The 11,869-nt window shown below is 43.3% G+C and overlaps 1 protein-coding gene across 4 annotated transcripts in view; it reads right to left on the reverse strand.

Moving 5' to 3' along the window:
• Nucleotides 1-2,640, reverse strand: part of CDC42BPA (CDC42 binding protein kinase alpha) — a 157,404-nt gene extending 154,764 nt beyond the window's left edge. For 3 of the 4 annotated variants that reach the window (XM_082214791.1, XM_082214790.1, XM_082214789.1), the window contains exon 1: nucleotides 897-2,639. In XM_082214791.1, the coding sequence (XP_082070917.1) occupies nucleotides 897-1,074 (178 nt within the window). In that variant the 5' untranslated portion in view covers nucleotides 1,075-2,639. Of the gene's footprint in view, nucleotides 1-896 lie in introns of all 4 variants that reach the window. The other variant, XM_082214792.1, reaches the window with a different exon arrangement.
• Between the last annotated feature and the right edge of the window lie 9,229 nt (nucleotides 2,641-11,869).

An 11,869-nucleotide genomic window follows, 5' to 3' on the forward strand; every position in this document is an offset into this window, starting at 1 on the left:
ATTAGTGCCTAAGCTGCCTTAACTATCTGTACACCAAAAATGCAGGAAAAAAGAACAACCTGCTATGCTTATTTTGATTGCAGGGCACACAATGGCTTTCTTTCAGGGATTTTATTATGAAGATCCTGGTTATTTGATATAACTAGCTTAAACCAAACAGGTTTAAAAATTTTCTAAAAATGTTTCAATCCTCTTGTACTATTTTGGTCAAACATTTTTTAAAAATACATGTTTATCTACAGTATGACTTTGACATTTGAAGGTCATACAATAACTGTTCTCATGTGACTTCATCTCTTGTGCTCTAACTACTGTATATTTAGAAGGAAATAAATAACCAGCCTTGTCATGATGCCAGCATTGTTCAGTCACCAATTATCATTTGACTTTCATTAAAAATCCTGAAGTATTACAATACTGTGTTTAGAATGAGAAAATGCATTTTCCTACCTACCAACTTTACATTTTTCCAATGTGTTTTACAGAGGTCAACAGTAGCTGAGGATACATCTGACCCTTTTGTACTCCCACTTCCCCAATTTTTTGCAGATATTGCAAATATTTCAAGTAAGCAACATACAATTTCACTATCTTTTAGCTAAGCAAACGTATACATATATATAATAAGTCATATGGTGTTCCACTGTCACTCATTCTACAGATGTAAACTTCAAATGCAGAGCCTTAAAAGGCCCATCATCAAGACCAGTACTCCCTAGGAGACGTGCACCTGAGATTCCTGATGTAAAATGGTTATTCACCAGTTTTGTATTGTAAAATACATACACAAAATGACTTAGTAGCTGTAAACTCTAGCTCTAAACACTTGCAATCTTAAAATAAATCATACCAGAATACTAAAAGTGGACAGGAATGTCATGTTTGATCAAACTTACCCCATTCTAGATACTCCAGAATATTCTTCTCTCTCCTCAGGGGTGAATTATTACATTCATCATAAAGGCAGATGAGTATATCCAGCAGCGTTTCCACACTAAAGCATTGCCCATTTGTCTGAGTTGGTCCATCCAAAATAAACTGTTCCAACTGTCTCAAGCGTACCTCTCCAGACATGATTGCTTCAGTTCTTAATGGGCCTCTCCTCAATTATTATTACTGGTTATTTTTGAAAACTCTAACACATCAGAATGTTTTAGTTTCTAAAAAGTGTTTTGAAAAGTCAGTGCTTCTTCAGGGATGGTGCTGAAGGTACAATGCATCTCAGGAATTCCCACTCTGAGTACTCTGTCTTGGTCAGCTGTTTCCACACACACATACACACACACACACAATATATACAGGATATTGGAGAAAAATAATTACCCTAAAATCTCTTTTAATACATTTAAAAAGAGAAAATATATATTTTATACATTTAAATAATAATATTAAAAAGAAACCCAACCCAAGACTGAATCCACTCTTCTCTCATATAGATGCGATTTTATTCTTTCTTTTTTTAAAAGGTCTCCTCCTTCATTCAAAATTCAGATCATGCAACGTAATCCCGAAACGAATCCTTACTGCATCATTAAAGTGTAAAACCCCCATCCAATTTGCACCGGCGATTCACTTTTCGAGGAAAGAGCAGCAGAGGGAAAGATCGCTGGAGATGGGGAGAGGGGAGGCCCCCGGCGAAAAACAAAATGCACAGGCTTGGGAAGGTCTAGCGCTGGAGAATATCCGCTGCTGCTGCTGCCGCCTCCGCCGCCGCCACCACCGCCTCCTCCTCCACCACCACGGCTTCCACCTCCACCACCTCCACCTCCACCACCCTTTGGAAAATGCATCAGTGGCAATTCTTCAGAGAGCGGGGGGTGGGGAGAAGAGGAGGAGCAGCAGCAGAAGGGCAGGAAAAGTCCCCGGGAAAGGAGCCTTCTTCTTCTTCTTCTTCCCCTCAGGGTCGGGCTCCCTCTTCTCTCTCCCGTCGCACCAGCTCCTCTCTCCGGCTACCCGACCAAGAAAGGTGAAGCCTTCATTTCCTCAGGCCGCCGCTCCTTCTTCCCGCGGGTGCATTGGCGGGGCCAATATTCGCCCTCCCTGGAAATGCCGGCCAAGGGGCGGCTGAGCGAATAATCCCTAGCAAATCCTTTCCATGTCGCCGCTGCTTGTTTTTGTCTTGCGGGTGGCGGAGGAGGAGGAGGAACAGGGTGACTAAGGGGGGCTCCTTCACACACAGCCGGCTTCTCCCCCCCCCTCCACCCTGCCGCTGTTTTCCCAATTCGGGTGCCGCGTTTAAGGCATCTTCTCAGGGCGACGCGGCGCTGGTGCTGCAGCTTCCCGGCCTCCTCCTCCTCCTCACAACTGCCCGCCCGCCGCCTCCGCCGCCGGTTTCCTTTTCCTCCTCTCGGCCTCCGCTTCTCCCCCGCCCCGCGGCTGCTCCTGACGCCCTCACGCACAAACTGCCGCCGCCGCCGCCGCTACTGAAGTCTCGGGATCCAACATGGCGGCCTCTTCCCCTCACCCCCCCCCTTCTCTCTCGCTCCCCAGCAACTGAGCCAGCAGCGGAGAGGACAAGCCGCGGCTGTTGGGAACGAGAGAGAGCGAGGGGATAGAAGGGAGGGAGAGAGAGGGAGAGACGAGCTGGCTTCGGAATGGCCGAGCCTGGGAGGGATGATGCTGCTACTGCCGCTGCCGCCGCCGCTGCCGCTTCTCTCGCAGCACGGAATGCAGGGATACAGGCGGACTGAGGGGAGGGGACGGCAAGCGCGGAAACGCCCTGCGGGCTGCTGCAGGACCAGGTTGCTAAGCAGAGCTGGGAGATTGTCTTGCTGCCTCTTGGTCACCTCGCGAAACTGGCCCCCTGCTTTTTCTTGTCTCATGGATCCCTCAAAGGAGGGATCTCCCCAATCTGCCTTTCCATCCCCCCCCCCTCTCTCACACACACATATACAAACACAGTCCCTTAGGGCTATGAACCCCCATTCCTAGGTTGCATTGTATGCTCCCACCTCTTAAAAAGGGCACCTTTCCGGGTTGGGGGCGCTCTCTGTCCCAGAGTATTTAATAGCCCCCTTTTTATTACTTAAAAACGAACAGGAAAATCTTAGTTTATTTTTTTAGGAAAAGGCACTTGGGTGAGGAGAGCACTCATTATTTCAGAACTACAGCTATTGACTTTTTTTTAACGAATCAGTTGAAAAGGAGAATTTAAAAAACTAGGATGGCCTTGATCCCCCTACATTAAAGGTGTAATTATACCCATTTCCCCAGGAGAAAGTCCCATTGAATTCAGTGGGACTTTCTGAGTAGACATATTTAGCATTGTGCTGTTAATGTTTTCACACGGTGTCGTCCACACAACCTTATTTTCCTTATTCCCTTATTTTCAAAGTGCCCGCAGAGGATCACTACTCAAAATGCAGGGTTGCCAAAGTAACTGCCCCATCACACTGATTTGGCACTTCCATCACACACACTGAAGCTTTTGTTGTAGGTCCTTCCAGCACTTTCCATTTTTAGGTAGTCCTCTTTCTATTGTATGTGTATTTTCTCCCCTACTTGCCCACATTCACCCTTACATTTCTTTCTAGATCCTGCTATCTCTTCCTCCCCTGTGTCTGCCGCATATGCATGGATGTGGGCGGGGGGAGGGGGAGATGAAGCTCCCCCCCCCCCGTTTGAGTTAATAAATAAAAATACTTAACTAGCTGACCAATCACATCACAGACAGCTCGGTTCTGCCCCCCAATACAAATCCTGTCCCCTCCAACATAAATCCTGGCTACTCCCATGTGCATAGTCACACAGCCTGCAAACACAGTAGTATGGTGGGAACATCATTTTTTAATATACAGGGAGACAAAGGTGTCTTAACAAAGGCCAACATTTCTAAACAACTTGAACTTTTACAATTACTCTAATTTCACAACTTCTTGCTGAAACACATTTTTCCATATTTTCTCATCCAGGGCAATAGACTGTCTTTAAAGCCAAAGCTGCAGTTTGGGGAAAAGGCAGGGTTCGTAATAGAAATTGTCTGCAACTTAAATATAAAAAGGGCTAATGGATTTCCATTATGCTAGCATGTCATGCCAAGGTACACAAAGGTATAAATAAAATCAACACATATTAAGCCCATAAAACTTAGTGTTTTATTCCAGATGTCTTGCATGATAATATCACCCCATCGTAAAGCATCATCCCATTTCAAAAGTTCCAAGAAAATAATGAACTAACAAATCTAAGTTGTGGGAGATAACATTGGCATGGAAGATTATTTCTACACCCAGTGGAGTTTTGCTTTCCTGCAAAGTTTAAATTTTTTTAATGTTATAAAGATTTATGTTGCTATGAAACAACAAAATGAAACCTTTAAAATGTTTTGGAGGATTTATGAAAAGATAGTACAAAAGAGGAATGATGTATTTTAAAAATGAGGAATGGTAAGTTGATATTAATAGCACAATTGGAGACATGTCTACGCAGAACCAAGTTCCATTGAGCTCAATGTGATTTACTCCCAGAGGGTTTCTGCTTAATCCTTGGAAGACAAGTATGGGTTTAAAAATATTTTTTCCCTGAGTCAAGCTTTGCATATTTGTGCAGGGTAAGAAAGAAATGGTTGATGCTCTAAATTTATCTAATGGTATGCATTAATTAAGCACTGGTGCTCTGTTTAAGCCCTAATCTTCAAACAGATTCATTTCAGTAGACATTGTCAGTGGCAATCATATAATTTAGCCCCTATTTTGCAAATCCCACATCTCCCATTAACATTTACTTGAAAGTCCAAAGAACATGGTCCCACTAATTTATTTTTATTTTTGTCGTTGTTGCAGCTTATTGTTTTACATGAGCTGGATCACAACTGATTTTATTGTAAGACTCAGCATCCAGTCATATAAACAGCAATAGTCGGAATCTCTTGACTATACTTACTACTTCTAAAGACCATTTCCCAGCTTCCCCACTTCATGAGCATGAGATCTCACTCCATTTAGAATGCAACAGTGTAATCTAAAGCAAGGCTGTTCTCAACTCTAGTTAAAGTAATTGTAGTTGATTAACTATGTGCGTTTTACATCACAATCCTAACTATGTCTACTGAGATGTCCTACGGAATTACCTGCGCTCCCCAGGTTTCGGGCTGCAGGCTGCTGTCCGCAAGAACTCCCGCGGGCTCCCAAGGCTTGCGGATAGCTTCCTGAAGCCCGGAGAGCGAGAGGGGTCAGTGCGCACCGACCCCTCTCGCTCTCCAGGCTTCAGCGAAAGCCTGCATTCGCCCCATAGGACACACACACATTTCCCCTTCATTTTTGGAGGGGAAAAAGTGCGTCCTATAGGGTGAAAAATACGGTAAATGGTCTCACTCCCAGGTAAGTAGGGTTACGATTGCAGCCTTTAGTCAATAACTATTGACTGTGCCACTGACAGCAGAGGTTAGCAAAGCAGCAGGGCTGCCACTTCATCCACTGCCCTGCCAGCCAGACATTCCAGCTGGTAAATAAACTATGGGATAACCAGCCTCATACAACCAACTTGCTTAAGTCTACCTGAGAAGTTCAACTCTTACAAGCTATTCTTGAGTTCCTATACCAAATAATTAGGAACTTACACCACTTTGGAACTAAACTAAGTTTAACTGCATGTGTAACTTTTTCTGAATGCTGTATGGAAAAGCACATGAACCTGACCTTTGGGGAGTTTGTATGTAAACTATTTTTAACTTACCAATTGTGTAGCCTTTTTCTGTGCTAGAAGAAGAGGGGAACTTTGCAATAAACTTAGAAGTCCAACAGCCTATATTTCCATGCTTTGCATTGCCGCATATCTTGGGATTACACATTTATTTTATATCCTGGGTAAAGATTAGTGATTTTGGCCCTCTTTGAACAATGGCTTTGGACAAGTCATTATCACCTAGCCTCAGTTCCTTGGTGCATAAAAATGGAATAAACATCTATTTCACAGGTTTATTGCATGGTTGAAAAGACTAAAAATCAGAAAGCAATGTGCAAAAAACCCTATATAAATTGCAACCAAGGGAGTCAGCTCCTAGAGGCTGAAGTATTGAGGGGGGGCTGGGTTTTTTTTAGGGGGCCAGGCCCCCTCAATGTTCAAAGGGTCCTGCACATGACATTCTGACTTTGTGCGACGTCATGTACATTGGTCCCTCGATCCTCCAGAGAAGGTGGCACCTCTGCTAACAACAGTAATGTTTGCTGGTTTGTCTGTCATGATTAACTGTTACTGAATAAGGAAAGGAAAATGGTAACAATGTATTTGTTGGGACAAACCAAGATTAGAGCTTTTTATGTAGAGCTCTTTTAAGTCTGAAGTTTTACTCTGAAGTCACATCAATCAACTGCTTTGCCAACAATGCAAATATCCTCTGTACAACACAGAAGATAAAAGGTGCGTCGCGTGACTTAAAATATCTGTTAAGAATAGCACGTTTATGTATGTAGATAGCTATCTCAGCTGTGCAGCTGTAGTTAAGTATCTGTCAGTCTATCCATTACATTTGTATATCATATGATATATGTAAATGAATATGTGCTTGTATCATAGCTATTTATGGACATATGCACAGATAGTATGGCAATGTATGCATAGATAGGCATGATATAAGCACATATTAATGCAGAGAATTTAAATATAGTTAAAAGTGCTGCGCTGAAAAATACATGCCATCTGTTTTCAATCAAAGTATCCTATTTTAGATGAATAGTGGGATCCTGAGTTTGGATTCTTGGATTCCATCCCTGTTTCCGCAAGGGAGATACTGCGCCATGTGTGTGCCTTCCATGCCCCATGCAACTTTTTTTTCACTATTTGCACAGAATTATAGAAAAGCTAAGAGGAGCACTGAGCATAGAGGCTGTCTGGCAAATGGTAATATGGAAATTGATTTTGAACGTTCCATATTTCCATTTTAATACAAGCAGAGAAAACTTGCATGCTGGTAGACTGTAGTCAACAGAAGCAAGATAAATCTCTTGTCTTGTGTTGGAGTTTGGACTTTCCCCAGAGATGACAGGAAAGGGAGCATATTTCTGTTTGAAGGGGGAAGATACGTGTGTTCTTTTCCCACATGGGGGAAGAGTCATCTTTTGCTTTCAACTCTGACTCGTAAGTGTGAAGATGGGAAAAGAGACTGAATCCAAAGACATTTGAAGCGGCACTAATTTTGTTTGAAGATTTGGTGTCACTAAACCCACCGAATTGACAAAGGTCATCAGATGTAGACCAAGAGTTAACACTTAGTGATATTTATTCACAGTAATGATAAATACTGGACCCAAGTAGAAATGAATTCCTTCAGAATCTCTGCTTACTCCCAAAGGAACAGAATTTCTAACATGGATAACACAGAAACCCAAAGATATCACTGTAGATCAGGATTAAAATGGAATCAAATTTTGGAACACAGATAAAGTAACTTAAGTTACATTACAATGCCTACTCTTAAACAAAACAACAGACAGTGGAGAATTCTGCCTCCACACCTAGAACAGTTCCACCACTGGTCCATTCTCTGTCCTATTCTCTCTAAGTTTTGGGAGAAAGTGTTTTACTGTATAAATATGGGAAAACTTTAAGAATTCAGAGGAAAATATTATTCTGAATTATATACTGTTAAATGGAAGCTGACAACTGAAAAATGAAAATGGACGCTAGCTATGAACTCTGCAGCCAAGAGACTTGTACTGATGATCTGGAAGAACAAAATTATGGTCCTCTTTAATCAATGGATTGAAGACATGGCAGCACTCACAACATATGAACAGATTGCTTGTAGATGCAGACTTACTTTGGGTAAATATATTGAAATTTGGAATGTGTTTACACAGAATATAGTAGGTTATTATTAATAATATATGTATAAGCAGTGCTTTTTTCTAAAAATGTTTAGGGGTGCTCTCATTTTCCTACTCATATTGAAATGAGGCCAAACTTAGATTCACAAAATGTTTAGGGGTATGCATACTCCTGCGTCTCTCCAGAAAAAAGCACCTTGTATAAGCATATACAGTCAAACTTTGGTTCTTGAACGGCTCCATTTTTGAACATTTCGGTTCCTGAACACTGAAAACCTGGAAGTAAATGCCCCAGTTTTCGAATGTTGCTCGGAACTCGGAACGTCCAACGCGGCTTCCGCTTGAGTGCAAGAAGCTCTAGCAAACCAATCAGAAGCTGCATCTCAGTTGTTGAACGTTTTGGAAGTTGAACGGTCTTCTGGAACGGATTACGTTCGACAACTGAGGTTTGACTGTATAAGAACCATATATGTATTAACTTATATTGCACTTTTTCTCTTTTTATTTTTCTTTCCTTTATTTTGTACAACTGAAAAAGAAAAAAAATAAGAATATATTAATCAACTCTGCATTTTTTTAAAAGCACACCAGTATCCTATTGCACTAGTCTTCTTATTCATTTCCTGAACCTTTTAAACCTAACACCAAAATTTAGCAGGATGTAGGCACAAGCGTATGTGCTGAGGAAAACTCAGTGGGCTTTGAGGAAACACGTATAGGATCAGGATGCATGGTAACCAAAACAGCAATTCTGCACATAGAAGACAAGACATGAACGCATCTTGACAACTGGGGTCGGGGATGCAGAGTCCTGCAATATGCAGCCAGGATAGGAGCAAGTCAAAGTGCAAGTAGATAAATAGGTACCGCTCCGGCGGGAAGGTACACGGCGTTTCTGTGCACTGCTCTGGTTTGCCAGAAGCGGCTTAGTCATGCTGGCCACATGACCCAGAAGCTGTACACTGGCTCCCTTGGCCAATAAAGCGAGATGAGTGCCGCAACCCCAGAGTCAGTCATGACTGGACCTAATGGTCAGGGGTCCCTTTACCTTTACCTAGAGGAGCAAGTACTGTCTCTAGGGCCACCTCCATTTTCCCTAGTCTAGAATCTAATACCAAGCAGTCATACAGAAAAGTGCCTTTAGAAAGCACCTGCGTGAGAACCCTTAGGGAATAAGGGAGGGGAAGCACAGAGGCAAGGAGAAATAATAATAATAATAATAATAATAATAATAATAATAATAATAATAATAATAATAATAATAATAATAATTTATTATTTATACCCCGCCCATCTGGCTGGGTTTCCCCAGCCACTCTGGGCGGCTTCCAAAAGAATATTAAAATACTATGATACATCAAACATTAAAAGCTTCCCTAAACAGGGCTGCCTTCAGATGTCTTCTAAAAGTCTGGTAGTTGTTGTTCTCTTTGACATCTGGTGGGAGGGCGTTCCACAGGGAGGGCGCCACTACCGAGAAGGCCCTCTGCCTGGTTCCCTGTAACTTGGCTTCTCGCAGTGAGGGAACCGCCAGAAGGCCCTCGGTGCTGGACCTCAGTGTCCGGGTAGAACGATGGAGGTGGAGACGCTCCTTCAGGTATACTGGACCAAGGCCGTTTAGGGCTTTAAAGGTCAGCACCAACACTTTGAATTGTGCTCGGAAACGTACTGGGAGCCAATGTAGGTCTTTCAAGACCGGTGTTATATGGTCTCGGCGGCCGTTCCCAGTCACCAGTCTGGCTGCTGCATTCTGGATTAGTTGTAGTTTCCGGGTCACCTTCAAAGGTAGCCCCACGTAGAGTGCATTGCAGTAGTCCAAGCGGGAGATAACCAGAGCATGCACCACTCTGGCGAGACAGTCCGCAGGCAGATAGGGTCTCAGCCTACGTACCAGATGGAGCTGGTATACAGCTGCCCTGGACACGGATTTAACCTGTGCCTCCATGGACAGCTGTGAGTCCAAAATGACTCCCAGGCTGCGCACCTGGTCCTTCAGGGGCACGGTTACCCCATTCAGGACCAGGGAATCCCCCACACCTGCCCGCCTCCTGTCCCCCAGAAACAGTACTTCTGTCTTGTCAGGATTCAATCTCAATCTTCTTGCACTGTTTCCTTTCAGCCATGGCTGTTCAATTCACTGTTTACCAACTGTAAAACTTAGGCTTAGGATAGGCTTAGGATAGGCTAGTGGCCCTCAGACTTTTCAAGGCCAGAGAATCCTCTCTACATCCACTTGCATGCTGAAGAACCCCTGTGCACTGCAAAGAATTCTAGGGCATTTTCTAGAAAGCACAGACTGCTTATGAAGTTGATCTGCCAGGGCTTTTCTGCCTCATCATTGCTTCCTTGCAAACTGGGAGTGTGCCTTAGAACACACCCAGCGCTGCCCCAGAGCGGTGCATTGCACAAGAAGATCAGGAGTGGTGACTGAGCAGGGAGGTTTTTCTGCTTTTACGGATTTTCTCTCTGAGAAACACCTGGTGAATCTTAGAGTTCCCTAGAACAGTTTGGTTACCATTGGGATAGGCCATTGTTTTCCATTCATGTTAGTAGGAGTGTTTAATGTAGATATTATATACTAAATTTAGATACCATCCTTCCTCTTAAAGGAGACCAGGATAGCAAACATCAGGTGATAAAACAATAAAAACTTATTTTAATTTTTTAAAATAAATTCTGTACAGATGCAGACTGGAAAAGATTTAAACTTAAAAGGCTTCAACTTAGGAGGCACTGAAAAGACAGCAAAGGTGATGCCTGTCTAACATGCAAAAAGAGGGAATTCCAAAGGGTAGGAGCCACAGCAGTGATTCATCCATTGTATACAATAGACCTTGTGATAAGGTGTTATCTGCAGGAGGTCCTCACCCACAGGTTACCAATTCAGTATATAATGGGTACGCCAAATGTTCAGGTATGCTAGTCCCAGGCTAAACCCAAACCAGCACCTTGAACATAGCCTAGCAGCTAATTGGCAGCCAGTAAAATGCTTCCAATAGCAGCTGACCTAAGACACTTTGTTGCTTGACATGAAGGTAAATACAGTGATACCTCAGGTTACATACGCTTCAGGTTACAGACTCCGCTAACCCAGAAATAGTACCTCGGGTTAAGAACTTTGCTTCAGGATGAGAACAGAAATCGTGCTTCGGCAGCATGGCAGCAGCAGGAGGCCTCAATAGCTAAAGTGGTACTTCAGGTTAAGAACAGTTTCAGGTTAAGAACAGACCTCCAGAACGAATTAAGTTCTTAACCCGATGTACCACTGTATGGTGTACTCTCTATTCTACATGCAGAAGCCAGCCAAATGATCCTCACTGTAACACTGGTGATTGGCAGCCTCTTCCGCTGTTCTTGAGGGCAGCAGCCTAGGTCAGGGGTCGCAGGGCGGGCCATGTGGCATACATTGCTCTGTCTTCCACTACCTTGCTGCTGCTCCCCACCCACCAGCACTGGCTGTCTGAGGCAGCCATTTCACTCTGCCTATTGGTAGGGCCGGCCCTGAGCCTAGCTAATCCGGAGGCTTCATACCGCATGTGAGACACAGAGGCTGATGTTGTATACTTTGTATACACGTTTGTGCCTGAAGAGAGCGCTGAGGTTTGAGAACCACTTTGTTCATGGCAGCTCCCTAGGCTAGGTCCCATCCTCACGCCGCAAGTTTTTTGGTTCAAATACCGAGCACCCTGGCAACATCAGACAGAGAGAGCAGTTTGCTGTTATTATAAATCAATGTATGATTAAATGTCTGCATATTCCAAACCACAGTCTTCCTAACATCCTCATTGTTCCAAGTTTGATGAGGAGCCAGATGCCAAGGAAATTTTCCAAAAAACAAAATGAAAAAGGTGGAGCGGGGAGTGAGATTTGGCTCTGCTTATTGAAACCTGCAAGGAATCTAATACAGTTCCTCAACGTTTTCTTTGAGGACATTTTCCATCCCTCTGCTTAATGGATCATATTTACTTTTTCCATTTTGTTCATAGCTGCTGCTATGACTATTTTCATAGTCAAGATTAGATGCAGGAGTTCTGTTTTCTCCCTTACCCTCCAACTAATCTCATAATCCTCGCCCAAGTTGTCGACAGAAGCCAAGATGTAACATG

The sequence above is a fragment of the Podarcis vaucheri genome, assembly GCF_965113315.1.
Source record: "Podarcis vaucheri genome assembly, chromosome: 3".
Classification (NCBI taxonomy): Eukaryota; Metazoa; Chordata; class Lepidosauria; order Squamata; family Lacertidae; genus Podarcis; species Podarcis vaucheri.